General features: G+C 35.1%; 1 protein-coding gene across 1 annotated transcript in view; it reads left to right on the top strand.

Annotated features, from left to right (window-relative positions):
* Positions 1–23,371, top strand: part of WDR36 (WD repeat domain 36) — a 49,523-nt gene that overhangs the window by 7,655 nt on the left and 18,497 nt on the right. The window contains exons 5-15 of the mRNA XM_037529335.2: positions 1,736–1,868; positions 4,371–4,425; positions 5,475–5,607; positions 5,772–5,947; positions 6,557–6,677; positions 7,158–7,223; positions 8,210–8,296; positions 9,370–9,515; positions 13,455–13,569; positions 14,023–14,188; positions 14,403–14,511. Coding sequence (XP_037385232.2) covers positions 1,736–1,868; positions 4,371–4,425; positions 5,475–5,607; positions 5,772–5,947; positions 6,557–6,677; positions 7,158–7,223; positions 8,210–8,296; positions 9,370–9,515; positions 13,455–13,569; positions 14,023–14,188; positions 14,403–14,511 — 1,307 coding nt within the window. The remainder of the gene's footprint in view (positions 1–1,735; positions 1,869–4,370; positions 4,426–5,474; positions 5,608–5,771; positions 5,948–6,556; positions 6,678–7,157; positions 7,224–8,209; positions 8,297–9,369; positions 9,516–13,454; positions 13,570–14,022; positions 14,189–14,402; positions 14,512–23,371) is intronic.

The following is a 23,371-nucleotide window of genomic DNA, read 5'->3' as shown; positions in this document are numbered from 1 at the left end:
GAGGCCCTGGATAAGCAGTTTTAGTCAGCTAGTTGAGTTAACTGTAGTGTTTATCTCAACCAGTGCGTTTTTCCATTATAGTTCTAGTGACATGTTATTTTTTTTCTGTGGAGAAAATACTGGTATATGTCACACCTGCCTAATTCTTGATTTGTGTTTTCAACTTTCTATGAAGGTTATATTAGTAATTTTTGAAGATCATATAATCTGAAGGAAAAATAGGCACCTGTTTCTAAGGCTATGAGTCAGTGTTCTTTAAGTTTGAAACACTGAGCTGGTTGGTTTATTCTCCTTGGGAAAGTTAACCATGACTTCATATTCTAGTGCATTGTCTAAAATAACTTTGAAGTCAAATTGTATATGGGACTATGTATTATCTTCAAAGATTAGGAATTGATAACCTATATAGCCCCAACTTTCCTGAATAAAAGTTTACACCTTTAACTTATACCTCTTCATTAATGTAGTGTTTAATGCAGTATGTTTATTTTTAATAAAAATCTTGGGGATTTTCCCTCTACCCCTCATCCTCTGAGAGTTATTTCATGTTTTTGTTAAATTAGTCACTATTTTTTTCTTGGGTCAAGCAGAGAGAACAGAATTCCAAAGTAGTCACCATGTCAGGAGATCATAGTTAGAGAATCTAATTCTTAAATTTTAAATTTGTAATTGTCACCTGTTCTTATGTTTCTTAAACTGGTACGCACATACCCTGGGAGCCTGCAGCAGTTCGCTAAATAATATGTGAAACTTAAGATTAAGTGAAATGTACTGTCTTTGATTCTCAAATTTAGTGAAAATTTATTTTAATCATGGCTGAAAACTTACATATAGGTTTTTTTAATTTTTATTTTTCAGATTTATTTATTTATTTATTTGTTTATTTATTTATACAAGCACTGGGTACAGTCAGAAGCACAGGAGGGTGAGAGAATTCACCAGAGCAAGAGTGGGGAACAGAACAGGTAGACTGATGAAAAAATACACTCCTGAGTGGAGCAGTGGGCACGGCAGGAGAGGTCTGACGCGTCACGTGGGATCCCTCGCTGGCGGCCAGGGATAGAGCCAGTGCTGCAGAGGCTGTGGGCAGCTTCGCAGCCCAGCGCTCAAGTGCTACACCACCAGGGGAGGCCTTATATGTTTAATTTTTAAAAATGGTTTTGATTTTACAGTAAGTGATCACTGGCTGTGCCATGCCCCTCCACAGAGTTAAAAGTTGTTTTCCCTTCCTGTTAAAGGTTATTTTGTTAAAATGCGCTGTTACTAGTCTCATCAAGGTTTGCTTCAGGCTTTTTACATCTTTGATGTTCCAGCAGGCTCTCTAGGTATTTTGCCCTTCACTCCCTGGAAGAACTTAGTACAAGTTTTTCACTTAACAACATTCTCTCAGACTCTTGATCAAATTATAAAAATAGTAAGGCAAATCCGTAGTGGCACTTTTTTAATCCTATTTTTTTCTTTTCTATAAGCCAATTTTGGCAGAGTAAAATTTTTACGGTATTGATATTTGAAATTTTAGAAAATTTTCTACAGTTTAAATTACATTTACAAGTATCCATATTTGTTTAAATTTTCAAGGAATGCTTATAGGTTAGTATATAAATCTTTGATTTATGTTAGTATATAAGTCTTTGTACAGTAAACTTACTTTAAATTCTACATATATGGGTATATGAAAAACTTTTTAAACTTTTTTATTAAAAAAATGCTTTATTTATAACTTTCATTCTTGTAGAAGAATACCTGCAGTTGACATTTGATAAGTCAGTATTTAAAATTTCTGCAATTTTGCATCCGAGTACCTACTTGAATAAAATACTTCTTGGCAGTGAACAAGGAAGTCTGCAGTTGTGGAATGTAAAGTCCAAGTAAGCAATTTACTTCAAAAATGACTTAGGTGACTCCTCACTTATCCTCACCTACTATTCCTTAATGCATACTTAAAATCTTTCAGGTCTCTTGTCTTTCTGTGTTTACTTGGAAGGCTTTCAGTAAGTATTCATAGCATCATATATGTGAAAGCTGGCATGTGGTCCTGCACATAGGCAACTTTATAAGTGCTCTGTGAAAAGTGTACTATAAAGAATTCATACAGCTATAGAAGAGCTCTAATAAAGTAATACAGAGTCAGAAAATAACTGAGATTCTCAGTGGGCAGCTTTTTAGATTTTTGATAAATTAAAAAGTAAGAAAGCAAGCAAATCAGTGTTAATTTAGTGTTAGCAGTTAGAAATGATTTTTAGGGTAAAAGGTTTATATCATCAACCACAAACATGATGAACGTCTAACATAATATTGGCCTAGATAGAAGACTAGATAAATGATTTTGAATAACTCTACTTTATATTTGAACATTCATGGGGGGGGGGGGGAATAACAGTTTAGACTTCTTTACAGAGCAGTCTATATTCCAAAGTTCTTATAGGTTTGAAAGGGAAAATAAGATTGTTGGAGATTTAATATTTACCCTAGTTCTTAGTTTTAAATCAGTGTTTCCATTCAATTTAGCAAATGTCATTGATCACCTACTCTGTGCCAAACTCAAGGATAATCACTGAGATACTGCCCTGCCCCTAAGGTTATCTCCATAGTGTCATTATATGATGTTTATTTTCTTTATTGTATGTTTTTTTTTTTAATTTCAATTTTATTTTTATATTCCCCATACAATTGCAACCCCCTTATTTTGACCCCAGTCCCTCCTTTCCCTGCCCCCTACCCCCCATAGAGTGTCTCTGGTTCATAGTTGTTTGTTGATTTTGATTTTAACTTTCTTATAGTTATTCTTTTTCCTGGTCTCTTATTTAAGTTTTCTAGATTCCTGCTATGAGTGAGACCATCCGGTATTTTTCTTTTTCTTTCTGGCTTATTTCGCTGAGCATGATCCCTTCCAGCACCATCCATGTTGCTGCAAATTGCATGTGTTTATTTTTTTTGAATGCTGAGTAATATTCCATGGTGTATATGTACCACTGGATCATCTTCTTGACCCAGTCATCTATTTTTGGGCATTTGGGTTATTTCCAAAGCTTAGCTATTGTAAATAGTGCTGCTATAAACATAGAGGTGCAGGTGCCCTTTTGAATTAATGTTTCTGTGTCCTTTGGGTAAATACCTAGGAGTGGAATTGCTGTACACCTTGCATAAATGTTGCAGAACTAATCTGTGACTCCTTACAGAATTTAGTACACGATTTACTACTATATTATCATAAAAATTTCACATAGCTCTCTTTGCTCCAGTAACTTACTATTTGTCATTCCATGACTTGATGCCAAAATTTAGAGTAGTATCACCATTGTCATAGAAAAGTTACGTAATATGAGTAGTATTGCAGTTTCAATATATATATATTTTTTAAGATTTATTTATTTATACAAGCACTGGGTACATTCAGGAGCGCGGGAGGGTGAGAGAATTCACCAGAGCCAGAGCGGGGAACAGAACAGGCTGAGGAGAGCAGTGGGTCTGGCAGGAGAGGTCTGTCGCACCATGTGGGACCCTCGCAGGCAGCCGGGTATCGAGCCGGCGCTGCACAGTCTGTGGGCAGCTTCACAGCCCCACACTCAACTACTATGCCACCAGGGGAGGCCCAGTTTCAATGTATTTCTTTTTGTGCTATGTTTCTAGAAATATTGCAGTGAAAAATAAGTTCTGTCTATATTCTAATGTAGTCTGCATTATAAAATGATTTTTTACTTATTTTTTTCCTCTACTTTTTTTAATTTTAAATTTGGGGTTATAATTTTGATCTTATGTGTATATATTCCATTTATCTACTCTAAACCACCTGTCCCAATGCCCCCTCTGTCTCCATTTCCTCCCTCCCATCTATTCCCTCTGGTAACTAGAAAATTCTTTCACTGAGTTAAAAGATTTATTCCTACTGTGTTTTGGCTATGTTTGTTTTTTGTTATTTATATTCCATAGATGAGTGAAACCATCTGCTGGCTTTTACTTTGACTTACTTGACTTAACATAGTCATCTCTAGGTCAATCCACTTTTTCCTCAAAGCCACTGTTTCATCTTTTTTCTTTGTTCTCTAATTTCTTTAAAAAGTAGCATAGAATAGTAGTTAGTTGCAATTTGGGATCTAGAATTGGTCTGTCTGGGCTCTATTAATTACCACCGTATTTGCATAATATGACCTTAGAAAATCTTGGTTTTTTATCTGGGAAATGTTGATAATATATACCTACTAAGACTGAGTACTAAATTAGTCATTTTATGTACTTATAATAGTGTGAGGCAAAGTAAGAACTTTGCCAAAGTAAGAACATAAATATCACCTGTTAATGTTTCACTTTTGAATATGCATCTGATTTTGTATTCCTCAAAGAAAAGCTTTCAACTATTTTTCTTCTTGTAGTAAACTCCTGTACACATTTCCAGGATGGAAAGTTGGAGTGACAGCTCTTCAACAGGTTAGTTAAGTCAAAGAAATAATAAGGTTAATAGTAGGATCTTTCATTTTCAGGGGCGCAGCCATCTTTTAAACCTGAAGTTTAAATAATATGTAAACTAGTTTATCTTTATAAATATTATCTGAAGAAAATAGTGTTTTTATGAGTCTGCAAAATATGTTTGTGTAAATGAATGAATGTATAGCTATTGTACTCTTTCTAAAATCAGTGCTTGCACTTACTCAGTTTATATGCAGTCCTTTATCTTTTGTCACTACCATTAACCTTGCTCTGTTTTTGCTACCTAGAAGAATCCAAAGATATCAAGTGAATAGGTACTTTAGAAGCAAGGAATCATATTAATATTAATATCACCAGCTTCTACACTGAGTCTACACTGAGTCTCAGATTTAGAAGTTGCTTGATGGCAACTCAATAAAATGTTTACCTTGTTTCTGTTCTGTAATGGTATTGGATTTTGATCTTCTGTACTAAAACAGAAAATTAATAGGGCTGTTATATCAAGCCATTGTATAAATGGAAGAGACTAATTGTCAAACTTGACTTTTAATATATTTTATGGATTTTTTAGTTCCTTTAGATAAATAATTCTTTATTTCCTTTGTAGTTGACCTCTTATGTTACCATTTATGTTTTCTAAGAGTTGTCTCTTTTTCTGTTTCCATCCACTCAATGATCTATAGTGATAACATATCAGATTCTTTTTTTTTTTTAAATCTCAAGGACCTGGCTGCTGCACTTGCCTCCAGATCAGATTCTTTTTCTGTTATTGTTGTTTTCTTGCCAAGTCAGCTGTTTTAGGTGCAGGGAGGTGGTGGTGACTATTGCATTTAAAACCTGGAAGTAATTTGGAAAAATCATTCCTAAATACTTCCATAGGTAAATGCCAAAAAATTTAATGTATGTTAGAATAGCCATATTTACTGTTTTTGTCACCTTCAGGAGGATATTCCATTATGTCTACTGGTAACAAGTAACAATGTGTATCATTAGAATTATTATAACTATCTTGATTTAAAAAATTAAAAGTTGGATAATTTAATTTTCAGGCACCAGTTGTAGATGTTGTTGCTGTTGGCCTTATATCAGGTCAGGTTTTTATTCACAACATTAAGTTTGATGAAACATTAATGAAATTTCGTCAAGACTGGGGACCTATTACTTCCATATCATTTCGCACAGGTAACTTTTAACTTATTGTTGATAAACATTAAGTAATATGGTTAAGTTTTTGGTACATGGTCTTTCTAATTTTATGAATTAAAGGGGTGGAGAGAATGTTAAGTTTAGTGATACATGTTTTTCTTAATGTTTTTTTGTTTTGTTTTGTTTCGTTTTAATAACAGATGGTCATCCAATAATGGCAGCTGCAAGCCCATGTGGCCATATTGGACTCTGGGACCTAGAAGACAAAAAATTAATTAATCAAATGAGAAATGCACATTCTACAGCAATTGCTGGGCTAACATTTCTCCATAGAGAACCACTTCTTGTTACAAATGGTGCTGACAATGCTCTCAGGGTAAAATGATTATTGTTGTTATCTGGCTTAGCTGAGTTACCTTTTGGATTATTACAAGCCTGCTTTAATGTATTAGCCTTGAACCTAGAGGTTAAGAAGAATATGAGGGGCCTCCCCGGTGGCGCAGCGGTTGAGCGCAGGGTTGCAAAGCTGCCCGTGGCCTCTGCGGCGCCGGTTCGATCCCCGGCTGCTCCCCGGCCACCGGAGGAGGGTCCCACATGGCGCTCAGACCTCTCCTGCCGCCCGCTGCTCCCCTCAGCAGTGTACTTTGGTCCTTCTGCCTGCTCTGCTCCCTGCTCTGGCTCTGGTGAATTCTCTCACCCTCCTGCGCTTCTGACTGTACCCAGTGCATGTATAAACAAAACAAACAAACAAATAAATTAAACATGCCTCTATAAAAAAAAAAGAAGAATATGAGATGAGGTATTGATATAGATGAAACAAAAGGTACAGTATGCTTCATGACTGCAATGAAGTAAAAGTTATAGCTAGCTTATCTGTTCCTCTGCTCACATTCTGGCATCAGCAAACATACCTAGTAGGTAACTTGTCTTCTTGCAGATCACTTAACACATTATGGAAGAATACTCCTTTTTTTTTTCTTGACAGATATGGATATTTGATGGTCCCACAGGTGAAGGACGTCTTTTGAGATTCAGAATGGGACATAGTGCTCCTCTTACCAGAATCAGATATTATGGACAAAATGGACAACAAATTCTTAGTGCAAGTGAGTGTTTGGCTTGTGCTATTAGTCTATTACAGCAGTATTGAGAGCAGGATGCTTCCTAGTTGTTAGGTTTGGTATTTACCCATTTTTAGATTCAAATATCCCTTTTGAGTGACTTGAAAATTGGTAAAATAAAGTGATTCTTTTGAATACTTTAGGAGCACTGTTCATGATAATATCTTTATTGAAGTGTCCTTAGAGCTAATCCTCACAGATAGACTAGGCCTCTGAAAGGATGGTTTTTATGTATTTGAATACTTTGTAAATTATTGGTAGCTCATTTTATCTTTTGTTCTTATTAAATGGCATTCTGTGCAAAGTTGAATGGTACAGTGAAGTATATATAATTGCAGTTTGGCTCTCTTTAAAGTGCGCAAACTGCAACATCGATTTTTATAGAACTTAGTTTTGAAAGATATGTGATTCAATGGTCCATTGTTTGATGAAGCTTGATTAAGAATTTTCTGTACATATCAACAGGTCAAGATGGAACTCTTCAGTCATTTTCCACATTACATGAAAAATTTAACAAAAGCTTGGGACATGGTAGGTCATTTGCAAGACGGAAAAAAAAAGCTGCTGAAAATATTTTGCTCATTAAGTAAAAACATGTTTTCAATATCTTTGTAAGCTAATGGCACAATCTATTCATGCATGTATGTGCTTCCAGATAAATTTCAGGATCATTTTAAAATCAGTATCAAAATAATTCCTCTTGGACTTAAATTGGAAAAATTTTCTATCTTCAAGATTCACTGCTAGAGATATGATACATAATTGTTCAAATTGTCTTTTATGTTCTTGGGTGAAGTTTTAGTTGTCCTTCTTGGTCCTACATGTTTAAGATGCTCAGTGATACATTTTTAAAATATATGTGATTATAAAATCTAATGATCAAATATTGCTGCATTGTAGAGAACTCACTGTTTTGGTGGGTTTTTGTTTTTGTTTTGTTTTTGTATTGGTTCTGTATTTGGTTCAAGGAACTTTTTTTTTTTTTTTGGTAGAAGAACTGGACTGTAGGCTAGAGGTGCAGGGTAAGAGGATTCACCAGAGACAGAGTGGGGAGCAGAACAGGGGGATCTATTGAAATATACTGCTTAGGGAAGAAGTAGGCGAGACAGGAGAGGTCCACTGCCCCATGTGGGTTAGCTCCCTGGTCTGGGATCTAACTCAGACTGAAGTGGTGATAGTGCTGAGACTAAACCCCTAGACCACCAGAGAGGCTCTTAGTGAACTATTCTAATAATTATTTGGTTGTTTCTTTGGATTGATGTGACTATAAGATCATATTATTTGCAAAAAAATTGATATTTATATTCATTTTATTATGTTTCATTTGTTATTTAATTGTATATGCTAAACTTCATAAGCAGTTAAATAATAGTGGCAGTACAATCTCTTTTTGCTATTCTGACTTTAATAGGTAATGTCTTGAAACTTCTGATGAATTTCATGTAGTTTATATTCACTTTTCATTAAGGATTGATAGCTATGTTCTGCTTTTCCAAACTCCCTTTTTTCCTCCTCAGGATTAATAAATAAAAAGAGAGTCAAACGTAAAGGACTTCAGAATACCATGTCAGTGAGACTTCCACCTATCACTCAGTTTGTAGCTGGTAAGTTCATATTGTGTTTTGAGAAGTTCTGTTTTGTCATTAATTTCTTACTACATTAATTTCTTACTATATATTTCTCTCTTTTCTCCTTTTCTGTAAATATTTTTGAAATATTAATATTTGCAGGTAACCCCACATGCATTTTAACCTTCTGTGAAAACTAAAAGTGAGTTAGAACTTGGTGTCTATTAACTTCAGTCTTTGTTTCATAAAAATTATTGACAAACAATATTTGATATTTCATTTTGTAACTTTTATATAAGCTTGGCATAATTAAAGTCACTAAATGTAAAGAGGTAAGAATAGTGAACATAGAGCTCTAATTTAATGAAAATACACTTAATATAGTATGTCATTTGAGCAGTGCTTCATTCAATAGAGTAATCTTTCAAAAAATGTAGACAAGTGATGAGTGCAAGCTATCTTAGGAACAAAATAGGCATTGTTTACTTTTCATGGTTGTTATAAGAATATACTGACTGGTGAGGTTTTTTTGTTGTTGTTTCTAACTTTAATTTTGACCAACCTCCCATCTGTTTTCTATTTAAGAGCATTAGTGATCTTTCTAAAATTATGTTACTGACCTGCTCAAAATTCTTTCAGTGACCTCTGATTACCTTTGGGATGATATCTCCTCTCCTTAAGATACATTTCAAGACTCTTTGTAATGTGTAATAGCCCCAGTTCCCTTGCCTGCCTGCTTTCAAGAAAATGCTTCACTTACTTTCTGTGCTTGATTTTTTTAAATTACTCTTGAAGGTGTGTGTGTATCCTGTGCTTGGTTAATTTCTACTTGTTTCACTGCTTCTTTCTTGGAGTCATTGACTACTTTCCCCAGATCTCTTAGTGATCTCCTACGTGCTCTTATAATATAGTGTCAAACTGTATTTTAAATTCTTCTGATCATAATCTCTTATCATATTGAAAGCTTATTGCTATAAGGAATTACCTGTTTCACCACTGTGTCCCTAGTGCCTAGTGATATCATGAAGTATTAAATGGCTTATTAAGTAGTACATAAAAGAATGAGGATATATAAAACATTATGATTTGTGATTTTCTTTGTGTTTTAGAGGAAGCTCGGGAGAGTGACTGGGATGGTATAATTGCTTGCCATCAGGGTAAGCTGTCCTGCTCAACCTGGAATTACCAAAGATCTACAATAGGGGCTCACTTTCTCAAGCCGAAAGAGCTAAAGAAAGATGACATAACTGCTACGGTAAGTGACCTTGGTGGTGAGGGCGTTGTCAGCTCTCAGATTGCCATGCGGTCATCATGTCATACTCAAGTGTATTAATAATGGTAATGTTTGAAAGAACAGTTTATTATTTTGAAATTTTGTGTTTTCTTTTGAAATTGAAATTTAGTGTTAACTCTCCCAAATTGCAAAGAATTAAGTTAAACTTTGCTTAATCAGATGTAAGCAAATATTGCATATTTCGATTTTCTAATTAATACAGGGCTACTTAGAATATACTTTGAAAATGATTCCAGCATGTCTTCTTTCTAACCTGAATTATGTTGAGTATATGTTACTGTATTTAGTGAATGTCAATCTTAAGATTTCTTCCTTTCAGTTTTCTTTTTCTTTCACTTAGAATGTTTTCAAAGTTCATCCATGTTATAGTATGTATCAGAACTTCATTCCTTTTGTGGACATACCACATTTCGTGTAGCCATTCATTGACTATTTGATAGATATTTGTGTTGCTACTACTTTTTGACTAATGCTGTGACAGTGTATACACGTTTTTATTTCTTCATGTTTATACCTAAAAGTAGAATTGTTAGGTCATAAAGCAACTACATTTAACATTTTTGAGGAACTACCAGTCTGTTTTCCAAAGATTGCACTTTATTTTACTTTCCCATTAGCAATGTATAAGGGTTGCATTTTCCATAGGTCCTAGCCAACTCTTGTGATGGTTTGTTCTTTTGATTATTTCTGTCCCAGTGGACATGAAGTAATATCTCATTGTGGTTTGATTTGTGTTTCCCCAATGACTTAACATTTGAGTATGTTTTCATGAAATTACTGGCTGTTTGTATATCTTCTTTGGAGAAATGTCTATTAAGAGCATGTGCCCATTGTTTAGTGGGATTATTTATCTTTTTAATTTTATATTTCTATTTATATTATAGCTGTTTGCTCTTTGTAGATATGGAAACAGATATTTTCTTTTTTTTCTTTTTTTAATTATTATTTTATTTTATATAATTCTTACATCATTTTTCATTTTTGCACAATGTATGCATTTTCTTTTTGGTTATATTCCCCATTTATTTATGCATACAAGAGCTGGGGTGCAGGCCAGAGATGCGGGGAGGTGAGAGGATTCACCAGAGACAGAGTGGGGAGCAGAACAGGCAGATGTACTGAAATGAACTGCTAAGGGGAGCAGCGGGTGAGACAAGAGAGGTCTGCTGCACCATGTGGGTAGCTCCCTGGGCAGGGATTGAACTGCAGTGGCTGTGGAGAGCTTCATTGTGCCCTGTCTACTAACCCCTTGTGCACCAGGGAGGCCCCCAGATTGTTTCTTAGATGAGTGATTTGCAAATATTTTTACCATTCTTTGGGCTGTTGTTTAATTTCGTGTGTATCATTTTCAGCATGATTTATTAATCATGAGGAAGTCCAATAATCTTTTTTTAATTGCTTCTGATTTTTGAAAGATTACTGCTTTACTCAAGGTCATGAAAATTTATTCCTGTGATTTCTTAAAAGAGTTTCATAGCTTTACCCATTATATTTAGAGGCTTTAATCCTTTCTGAGGTAATGTTTGTGTGTGATGTGACATAGTGGATTCACTTGCATAGAGATGCATCCACTTGTCTCAGTATCGTTTTTCCAAAAGATTAGTATTCTTTACCGTTTGGTCTTCACGCCCTTGCCAAAAATTATTTGGCATGAATGTGAGGGTTTTTTTCTATATTCTAAATATGTCTATAAAACATATTACTAATACCATACAGTCTTGATTATGGTACCTTTGTATAAGGTGTTTTATAGTATGTTTTGGAACTAGGAAGTTTGAATTCTCTAAATTTATTTTTCTGAGATTGTTTTGGCTATTCTGATTTTTTGTATTTCCATATGAATTTTAGGATTAGCCAGTTTTGCCAGTACAGTTTTGCCATGATTTTAAAAAGGACTGATTTCATGGATTCCATAGATCAATTTGAGCAGTGTTGCAATCTTAATATTCTAATTTGCGAGCATTGCATGTCTTTGCATTGTTTAGATCTTTAATTTCTGTGAGCAGTTGTATAGTTGTCAGCTTTTGAAAATGCTTATTATAAAAGTATAACTTCAAATTTGAACTTGTTTTATACAGATTTCTTTGTAAGTATGTGTGCTCTGTTCTCCATAGTATAAAATTCAGTCTTGGGCCTCCCCGGTGGCGCAGCAGTTGAGCGCTGGGTTGCGAAGCTGCCTGCGGCCTCTGCGGCACTGGTTCGATCCCTGGCTGCTCCCCGGCCACCGGAGGAGGGTCCCACATGGCGTGCAGACCTCTGCTGCCGCCCGCTGCTCCCCTCAGCAGTGTACTTCAGTCCTTCTGCCTGCTCTGCTCCCTGCTCTGGCTCTGGGAATTCTCTCACCCTCCCGTGCTTCTGACTGTACCCAGTGCTTGTATAAATAAAAATAAATAAATCTTTAAAAAAAAAAAATTCAGTCTTAAGATTTTGTACTGTTTTCCTAAGCCATGGTGATTCTATTTTAAGTTTCTTAAGGTTACCTGCACAGTTTTGAGTAACTGTTATAGAAAAAAATTTGTGGTACATGACAACCACAGCGGTAAGGAGAATTACTAACATTTTTTGTGTGCTGACTTACTTATAGGTTCTCTGCCTAACACAATATTGCTTTCCTCACCACAATTCTATGTTATGATCTATTGTTAACCTCTTTGTATGAACAAAAATCTGAAACTAATAAGACATTGTAAGCTCAGTAAAACTAATAAAGGGAAAAGATGGCATTTGAACATTGAACTACCCATTCTAGAACCTCTATTTTAACTCAGAGCCTGTAGTGATCACTCATAGAACAATTACTTTGTGTATAGACGGTGAATTTAACTGGTGTTGAGTCGTTTGTCTGGCAAAGTCAGCTACCTAGAACAGTGCCAATAACCAGTAAGTAATAAAGAAAAGTAACTTAGGGAATGCATGCTCTAAAGTACTGTTTATTTATTATTCAAAGATAACCCTTACAATGTACTCATTTTTACTTGAACTGTTTTCATTAGTAGATCAGAATAAATTAGAAAAAGATACTGCACAAAGCCAGCCCACTAACAACAATGATTCCTATTAAAATAAACACAAGTTCTGAAAAGTTGAGTAAGGCCTTTAGAGACATGTATTACTCATAAGTTAGTCTAGTATTTTCCTTGGTTCCTGAGAGCATACATTATAATAAAGCATAAAGATTTATTAGTTTTTAAAAATAAAGGTAAAATCATATTTGTCCTCTATTTAGAAAGATAGAATGCATTTTAAGATTAGTGCGTAATTTGCTATCTGAAATGCTGTTTCCGTGTTTAATAATGCTAATATTATTAATACCACGGCTGGCATTATCTAGAGAAATATATGTAAGTTAAATATACTTATGTGAAAGCTATGGGAGTATATCTCAATTCAGATAGTTGTTTATTAAATTAATGCTGCTGTGTTCCAGTGTTTTCTTTTCAGTCTTAGATGTTACTTCTTTAGGCATAAATTCAACAGTTTTGAATTGTCTCTTAGGGATGTCTTTGGTCATGACCAAGTATATAGCCAATTTCATGTTTAGTTTTTTATCAACTGTAGAAACAATTATATGGAATGCTTTACCTTTAGTACTGTTTTGAATGATTAATATTGAAGATCTACTGGTGTACAATTCTGACCTTGTAAATTTTAACTGAATTAATTTTGGTCATGTTTTATTTCCTTCAATAATCGTTTCTTCAGATTTAGAGACTGGAGATAGAATGAAGCAGAGCTTTCTTACATACCCAAACATAATTACATTTTAATCAAGAAAATGAGTGAAGTCATTCATTTACCATGTACTTATTTTTAAAAAGATAATAATTTTTAGATAAAAATATTTCGGGAACCATTAAGTGGTAGAAATGTTAAGTCAATTTTTTTTTTTTTACCCCTAAGGCAGTGGATGTAACTTCTTGTGGAAACTTTGCTATAATTGGTCTCTCATCAGGAGCTGTAGATGTATACAACATGCAGTCTGGCATACATCGAGGAAGTTTTGGCATGGATCAAGGTATTGACTTCTTTTTTTCTTAATTTTTTAAAAATAATACTGTGGTTGACATTTATTAAATTCTTGAGTTCTGAGCATTTTGTTAAAGTGGTGGATTAGGCTGTTATCAACCTACATAGTAGGTATTACCATTGCACCTATTATAAAAGCCATGTTGGATAAATTAAGGGAAAGTAGACATTCTGTGAATTAAAATTTTTGTTTTCTTCTTGCTTTATGCAGACCATTTTAATGTTTTTTTTTTAACTTGTGATATAAACCTGATGAATTTTGTTTTCACTTGAGCAATATTATAATCTTCTCCCTAATTCCTGAAATCCAGATTAAGCTCAAGATTGTAGAGGATAAAATAGTGATAACTTAGATATTTTGAATGAAGGAATCACTCAGTGTTAATGTTCAGTGAGACACTACCAGTTCTGATTTCTCTTTTTCTTTTAATGTTTTTTAAAGCTCATAAAGGTTCCGTTAGAGGTGTTGCAGTGGATGGACTAAACCAGTTGATGGTGACAACTGGTAGTGAAGGATTACTCAAATTCTGGAACTTTAAAAACAAAATTTTAATCCATTCTATGAGCCTCAGTTCATCTCCAAATATAATGTTGCTCCATAGAGACAGGTAAAATTTTTCTTTTATAATGAGAATGGATTTTCTTATTGATGTTTTTAGTAAAAGTTCTTAATTTAGGTGAAGTACATAATATGTCAGGTGGGAAAAATCGCAGTGTTTTAATAAAGAATAGCATCTCATTTAATTTCCCCAAGGGATTAACAAAATGAGATTTTAATTAATTAAAATTTGTTTAATAAAACTGGTATATTTCTCTTACTAGTGGCATTCTGGGACTTGCTTTGGATGACTTCTCCATTTGTGTTCTGGACATAGAAACGAGGAAAATTGTCAGAGAGTTTTCTGGACACCAAGGCCAAATAAATGACATGGTAAAACAAACATAGATGCTTAAACAAAACTTGCCTGATTTCTGCTTCTAATTGGACCAAATAATTCAAGAAGTGAAACTGGTATCTGCTAGCTGCATTAAACCCATTACATTACATGAGGAGTTATTAAAAATTATATTTTGGGGACTAATTTCCTTTTTTAAGACTTTTTTTTTTTTTTTTTTTTTTTTTTGAGGGACCTTTGCCAGTGGCCGGGAAACGAACCAGTGCTGCAGAGGCTGCGGGCAGCCTCGCAGTGCAGCGCTCAACCGCTGTGCCACCAGGGGAGGCCCTAAGACTTATTTTTTCATTTATATATGCATACGGAGGTGTAGGCCACAGGTGCACAGGGTGAGAGGGTTCACTAGAGACAGAGTATGGAGCAGAACGGGCGGATCTACTGAAATACACTGAGGGGAACAGCAGAGGACACCAGAGAGGTCTGCTGCACCATGTGGGTAGCTCTCTGGCCAGGGATCAAACTCATACCGCAGCGGCTGGCAATATCTCGAAAGCACTGAGACATTAACTCCTGTGTCGCCAGGGAGGCCCTAGAGGTAATTTCAAAAAAGATATATATATTTTCCTTTTATTAAATTTTTAAATTTTCTTACAGTGTTCATTTTTGTACAGTATGATTTCTTCCCTCAGGTGTAGTCCCTATTAATATCTCACCACCACGTCACCCATGAACCATCACCATGGTTGTGTGTTCTTCCCACTCTTGTTTTGATCCCTCTTCCTCCCCCTACCCTGCTCTTAGCCTCAGATCTGTAATTGCCTATAAATTTTGTCATTTTTCTTTTTTTGTGATCCAATATTTTTCTTTTTCCTTCTGATTTATTTCACTGAACATAATCTCTTCCACTTCCATCCATGTTGCTGCAAATGGCATGAGTTTAGCTTTTTTGATTGCTGAGTTGGCTTCCGTTGTGTATATGTACCACATCTTCTTGATCAGGTTATGTTTTGGGGCATTTAGGTTGTTGTTTCCATATGTTAGCTATTGTAAATAGTGTTGTAGTAAACACAGGAGTGCAGGTTTCCTCTCAAACTAAAGTTTTTGTGTCCTTTGGATAGATTCCTAGAAGTGGAATTGCTGGCTCATAGGGTAGATCCATTTTTAGTCATTTGAGGATCCTTCACACAGCTTTCCATAGTGGTTAGATCAGTTTCCATTCCCACCAACAATGTAAGAGGGTTCCTTTTCCTCTATATCCTTAGCAGCATTTGTTGTTTGCAATTTTTTAAATATGAACATTTTTTACTGTTGTGAGATGGTATCTCATTTGTGGTTTTGATACTCAGTTCCCTCATGATAAGCGATGTTGAACATTTTTTCATATGCCTATTGGCCATTTGCATTTCTTCTTTGGAAAAGTGTCTTTCTAGCTCTTCTGTCCATTTTTTGACTGGATTGTTTACTTTGTTTTCATTGAGTTGTATAAGCTCTTTGTAGATCTTTGATATAAGTCCCTAATCAGTTGTATGGAGTGCAGATATTTTCTCCCAGTCTTTAGGGTATCTCTTCATTTTGGTTATTGTCTCTTTTGCTGTAGAAGCCTTTTAGTCTGATGTAGTCTCAGCTGTTTATCTTTCCCTTTATTTTCTTTGCTTAAGGGGATGAGTCCTCAAAGGTATTTCTGAGATCTATGTCATGGAGTTTTTTGCCTATGTTTTCTTCTATATATTTATAGTTTCAGGTCTTATATTTGGGTCTTTTATCCATTTTGAGTTGGTTTTTTAATCCATTTTGAGTTGGTTTTTATGTATGGTGTGAGATAGCGGTCTAGTTCTATCCTTTTGCATGTAGTGGTCCAGTTTTCTCAGTACTGTTTATTGAAGAAACTCTCTTTGTTCCAGTGGGTATTCTTTGCTCCTTTGTCATAGATTAGTTGACCATATACATGTGTCTGTAAGTCTGGGCTTTCAAATTGGTTCCATTGGTCTGTGTGTCTGTTTTTGTGGCTTTGTTTGACGAGTGGGAGTGTAATACCTCCATACTTCTTGTTTTAGTCAGGAGAGCTTGGCAATTTGAGATTTTTTGTGAGTCCATATGAATTTCACCAATATTTGCTCTATTTCTTTGAAGAATGCCATTGAGATTTTTATTGGAGCTGCATTGAATATTTAAATTGCTTTGGGTAGGATGGCCATTTTAATAATGTTAATTCTGCTGATCCATGATAGGGAATGTCTTTCCATTTCATTGTCTTCTGTCTTTTATCAATGTTCAGTAGTTTTCTCAAACGAGATTTTAAAGGAAAGTTTAGAATTAAAAGCAGTATAATATTTCTTAGGGAGTTGATGCCCTAAGATTAAAGAGTGAATCGCAGGGCTCATCTTTTCTCTTAAGCCTAAACACGATCAAAATATATTTTGAAGAATGAATGATCCATTGATGAATGAGTATATAATTTTTGAATTAATATTAGACTAAGCGACACTCATTTCTGTTTTTCTATGTGCATAATTAATTAATAGGAGACATGGAATATTGGTATGTTTATTCTAGTGTGTTTTTATTTTGGAGTTTGTATATCTTAACTCCAAAAGAGTTTAATTAATAATGTTAGCTTACTACTATTATATCGTGTGACGTAAACTAGTTGGAAAAACATGTCTTGTTAAAAATGCTTTTAAATATAGGAAAGATAAATAAATTTGTCAATTTAGCACTATTTAAAGTATGTATTGTCATTTTGCATCAGCTGATACCTGGATTACTTGAAAGATGTAAAAATAAATGTTAACTACTTAATGGTAATCCCGATAGCTACATTTATTTATCCATTCTCACACCAAGAAATCAGAATTTGCAATGCTTACCCATTTCCTTAAAAATAGGAAAAAAATTGGTCAGGAAATTGGAAGATTGGCAGAATTACCCATCAACAGAATTTGTTGTGATAGCTTCTATAGAAATGAGGGTGGGAGTAGAGTATTTTTCATGAAATGGCATTTTTGAAAACATCTGTTGGTGTCAACTTGCTCTTCCTATTTCATTCCTGTTCAAAATTCATTTTTAATATATGTCTGGAGTTTCTCCTATTTAGTAATAAATTCATTCTGTTAAATCTGTGATCATTATAATATGACTTTACTCCTGAGAGTCATTTTTCCCCTCCTTTAACTGTCTCATTATCTTGCTGTAAATTGAGCTCTAGGGGAACTTGAGGTTTGAACTTCAATATCACACTGCTTTTTGAACAAATACTTTATTTTGCTAGTACTGATGGTCGTAGATGATAACTATGGTGTGGTTAGACTTCTGAATGGACAATCTACTTTTAAAACTAAGGTTTTTCCTTTTGTATTTTCTTTCATGTTTTGTCTCATTTAAGCCTCACAACACCTATGTGCTACAAGCAAATTAGCACTAGTGTTTATCATTGGCAAACATAGGGCTTCAAGGTGGCATAGTTTATTATTTAAATTTATTTTGAATATAATCTTATTATTATTTCAGTTAAAGGACAAATACAGGGAAACCAAATAAGGAGTTGGGAGCAGGGGGGAACTAGCAGGCAAACTATAAATCTGAGACATGTAGTAGTGTAGGAGGAGTGAGAGGGGTCAAAATAGGGGTGGTAAAAGCTCAAGAGACTATGGTGACAGTTAATGGGTGATTTGGTGGTGGGAATTTTATGGGGATTACATCTGAGGGGAGAAATTAAACTGTACAAAAAGGAACAATGATTAAATAAATAAATTAATAATGAAATTAATTAAATTTAAAAAGGAAAATAACCTGATTATTACAGTTTTTAAAAATACATTTTAGAAATAAAACATTAATGAAATCAAGGAGATTTTTATTTTTTTAATTTTTTTTTTTAAAGATTTATGCATACAAGAGCTGGGGTACAGGCCAGAGGTGTGTGGGGTGAGAGGACTCACCAGAGACAGAGTGGGGAAAGGAGAGGCAGATTGACGAAGTACACTGCTGAGGGGAGCAGCGGGTGAGTCAGGAGAGGTCTGCTGCGCCATGTGGGCTGCTCCCTGGCCAGCCAGGGGTCGAACTGGAGCTGCAGAGGCTGTAGATTGCTTCATAGTGTGGTACTAAACCCCTTGTGCCACCTGGGAGGCCCTATTTTTTGAATTTTTTTATTTTCTTGCATTGTTGTTCATTTCTATACTGTAATTGGTTTGTCCCTTCAGGTGTAGTCTCCATAGTCTTCAGCACCATAGCAGCCAGGACCCATCACCATATTCCCTTGTGCTCTTCCCTTCCCTACCTTGACCCCCCCATTCCCTTCCCTTCTCTTGCTGTATGTCTCAGTTATATGGCCAGCTTCCAGGTTTTGTCTTTTTCTTGACCTTGACAAGGAGTTTTTAAATAAAGCTACAAGTGAAAGTAGGACTTTTTATTTAATGACTTTAATATTTTAAGAAAATTTGTACTCCTTGTTTTTAAAATCATTTTGGATTAATTCTGAGAAAGCCAGTTGAATATATAGACTCTTGTCAAGGAAATGATGCTATTATTGCTTCACAAATATTTTATATCTGAAATTAGGTTAACAAAATATTTCTAATGTTCTCAGAATAGCAGTTTTACGTTTAAAAATGATTTGTGGTCGGACCTCCCCTGGTGCCGCAGCAGTTGAGCGCTGGGCTGCGAAGCTGCCTGCAGCCTCTGTAGCACCCGTTCTATCCCTGGCCGCCAGCAGGGGTCCCACATGGCGTGCAGACCTCTCTTGCAGTGGCCGCTGCTCCCCTCAGCAGTGTATTTCATCAGTCTGCCTGTTCTCTTCCCCACTCTGGCTCTGGTGAATTCTCTCATCCTCCCGTGCATCTGACTGTGCCCAGTGCTTGTATAAATAAATAAATAAATATTTTTTAAAAATGCACTAAAAAAATGATTTGTGGTCAAACACAGTTTGTTAGACATAAATAATAGATTAGGGAGTAAAAATTGGGTGATACTATTAAGTTTTTTTTTTTTATGTAAGAGGCTAATCCTTATTTGTGTACAAATCAGTGTTATATAAGAAATGGTATTTTTATTTTTTTTTTTTTTTTTTTAAATATTAAATTTTATTTTTATATTCCCCCATACAATTGCAAACGCCCCATTCTGACCCCAATCCTTCCCCTCCCGCCCCCCACCCCCAAAAAGTGTCTCTGGTTCATAGTTTTTTTGTTGATTTTGATTTTCACTTTCTTATATTCATTTTCCTGGTCCCTTATTTAAGTTTTCTAGATTCCTGCTATGAGTGAGACCATCCGGTATTTTTCTTTTTCTTTTTGGCTTATTTCGCTGAGCATGATCCCTTCCAGTGCCATCCATGTTGCTGCAAATTGCATGTGTTTATCTTTTTTGAATGCTGAGTAATATTCCATGGTATATATGTACCACATCTTCTTGATCCAGTCATCTATTTTTGGGCATTTGGGTTGTTTCCAAAGCTTAGCTATTGTAAACAGTGCTGCTATAAACCTAGGAGTGCAGGTGCTCTTTGGAATTGATGTTTCTGTGTCCTTTGGGTAAATACCTAGGAGTGGAATTGCTGGATCATATGGAAGCTCTATGTTTAGTAGGTCCAGAAATCTCCACACAGCTCTCCATAGTGGTTGGACCAGTTTGCACTCCCACCAACAGTGCACAAGAGTTCCTTTTTCTCCACATCCTCGCCAACATTTGTTGTTGCTAGTTTTTTTAATATGTGCCATTCTCACTGGTGTGAGATGGTATCTCATGGTAGTTTTGATTTGCATTTCCCTGATTACAAGTGATGTTGAACATTTTTTCATATGTCTGTTGGCCATTTGCATTTCCTCTTCAGAGAAGTTTCTTTTTAGCTCTTCTGCCCATTTTTTGACTGGATTATTTTCTTTGTTGTTGCTGAGTCTCATCAGCTCTTTGCAGATTTTTGTGATCAGTCCTTTATCATTAGTGTTGTGTGCAAAAATGTTCTCCCAGTTGGTGGGGTTTCTCTTTGTTTTTGTTATTGTCTCTTTTGCTGTGCAGAAGCTCTTTAATTTGATGTAGTCCCAGCTGTTTATCTTTCTCTTCACTATCACTGCTTTGGGTGATGTGTCTGTAAAGATGTCTTTGATGTGCAAATCCCGTAGTGTTTCGCCTATATTTCCTTCTATGTATTTTATGGTTTCAGGTCTTATGTCTAGTTCTTTAATCCATTTTGAGTTGATTTTTGTGTATGGTGTGAGGTAGTGGTCAAGCTTCATTCTTTTGCATGTAGCGACCCAGTTTTCCCAGCACCATTTATTGAACAAACTTTCTTTGCTCCAATGCATAGTCTTTGCTCCTTTGTCAAAGATTAGTTGACCATAAATCTGTGGGTTTATTTCTGGATTTTCTATTCGATTCCATTGGTCTGTATGTCTGTTCTTGTTCCAATACCATGCAGTTTTGATGATTATGGCTTTGTAGTATAGTTTGAAGTCTGGGAGTGTGATGCCTCCATTTCCTTCTTTTTTTTTCAGTAGAGCTTTGGCTATTCGGGGTTTTTGGTGATTCCATATGAATTTCATCAATAATTGTTCTATTTCTTTGAAGAATGCCATTGAGATTTTGATTGGAATAGCATTGAATCTGTATATTGCTTTTGGTAGGATGGCCATTTTAATAATGTTTATTCTTCCAATCCATGAGCAGGGGATGTCTTTCCATTTCTTTGTGTCTTCTTCTATTTCTTTTAACAGTGTTTTATAGTTTTCTTTGTATAGGTCCTTTACCTCTTTTGTTAGATTTATTCCCAAATATTTGATTTTTTTTGTTTCGATAATAAAAGGGGTGGTTTTTTTGATTTCTTCTTCTTCAGATTTATTGTTTGTGTATAGGAAGGCCACTGACTTTTGCGTGTTGATTTTGTATCCTGCCACTTTACTGAATTGATTGATGAGTTGAATTAGTTTTTCTGTGGAGATTTTGGGGTTCTCTATGTATATTATCATATCATCTGCAAATAGTGATAGTTTGACTTCTTCTTTTCCTATTTGGATTCCTTGGATGTCTTTCTCTTGTCTTATTGCTCTGGCTAGGACTTCCAGTATTATATTGAAAAGCAGTGGTGAGAGTGGACATCCTTGTCTTGTTCCAGATCTTAATGGAATTGCTTTCAGCTTTTCACCATTGAGAATGATACTGGCTGTTGGCTTGTCATAGATGGCCTTTATGATGTTGAGGTATGTTCCTTGTATCCCAAGAATTTCAAGGGCTTTTATCATGAATGGGTGTTGCACTTTGTCGAAAGCTTTCTCAGCATCTATTGATATTATCATATGGTTTTTATATTTCTTTTTGTTGATGTGTTGGATAACGTTGATTGATTTTCGGATGTTAAACCATCCTTGTGCCCCTGGAATGAATCCAACTTGGTCGTGGTGAATTATCTTATGGATACATTGTTGGATTCTGATAGCTAAAATTTTATTGAGGATTTTTGCATCAGTGTTCATTAGGGAGATTGGCCTATAGTTTTCCTTTTTTGTGTTGTCCTTATTCGGTTTTGGTATTAGTGTAATATTGGCTTCATAGAACGTGTTTGGTATTGTCCCTTCCTTCTCAATTTTTTGGAAGAGTTTGTGAAGGATAGGCACTAATTCGTCTCTGAATGTTTGGTAGAATTCATTTGTAAATCCATCAGGTCCTGGGCTTTTGTTTTTGGGGAGGTTTTCAATTACCATTTCAATTTCGCTGCTTGTAATTGGTCTGTTTAGGTGTTCTATTTCTTCTTTATCTAGCTTTGGGTGATTGTAGAGTTGTAGGAATTTGTCCATCTCCTCTAGATTGTTGAACTTGTTTCCATATAACTGTTCATAGTAGTTACTGATTATTCTTTTGATTTCTGCTGTGTCCGTTGTGATTTCTCCTCTTTCATTTATGATTCTGTGTATTTGTGCTTTCTCCCTTTTTTCCTTTGTGAGCCTGGCTAGGGGTTTGTCTATTTTATTTATTTTTTCAAAGAACCAGCTCTTGGTTTCATTGATCTTTTGGATTGTTTTTTTAGTTTCAATTTCATTTATTTCTGCTTTGGTTTTTATTATTTCTTTTCTTCTACTGGTTCTGGGGTTTTTTTGTTGTTCTTTTTCTAGATCTTTGAGCTTCGAGATTAGGTTGTTTCTTTGAGTTCTTTCTTGTTTTTTGATGTGAGCTTCTATTGCTATATATTTTCCTCTTATTACTGCTTTTGCTGCATCCCATACATTTAGGATATTGGTGTCCTCCTTGTCATTCAATTCAAAGAATTTTTTAATTTCTTCTTTGATCTCCTCGTTAGTCCAGTGGTCTTCCAGTAGTGTGGCTTTTAATCTCCATGAGGTAGGATAGTTCCTTGCCTTCTTTTTATGATTTATTTCTAGTTTGATGCCTTCGTGGTCAGAAAAGATGGTTGGTATGATTTCAATCTTGGTGTATCTGTTGATGTTTGTCTTGTGCCCCAGTATGTGATCGATCCTGGAGAATGATCCGTGTGCGCTTGAGAAAAATGTGTACTCCGTTTTTTTTGGGTTTAGTGTTCTATAGATGTCTGTTAAGCCCAAATGCTCTAGGTCCTTATTTAGAGCTTTAGTTTCTTTACTTATTTTTTGTCTTGTTGATCTATCCATTGTTGATAGTGGTGTGTTGAAGTCTCCCACTACATATGTGTTTTCTCTGATGTCTGTTTTCAGAGAGGACAACAGTTGTCTGATATATTTTGGTGCTCTTTTGTTTGGTGAGTATATGTTAATGAGTGTTATTTCTTCTTGAAGTATTGTCCCCTTAATCATAATGTAGTGACCATTGGGGTCTCTTTTTATTTTTTTGAGTTTGAAGTCTGTTTTATCTGATATAAGTATAGCTGTTCCTGCTTTCTTTTTTGGCCCATTTGCTTGTAGGATTGTTTTCCATCCT

The sequence above is a fragment of the Talpa occidentalis genome, unplaced genomic scaffold (assembly GCF_014898055.3).
Source record: "Talpa occidentalis isolate TD23 unplaced genomic scaffold, MPIMG_talOcc4v2.1 talOcc4.6, whole genome shotgun sequence".
Taxonomy (NCBI): Eukaryota; Metazoa; Chordata; class Mammalia; order Eulipotyphla; family Talpidae; genus Talpa; species Talpa occidentalis.
Note: the sequence above shows the minus strand (reverse complement) of the source record. Positions and strands in the feature narration are given on the sequence as shown.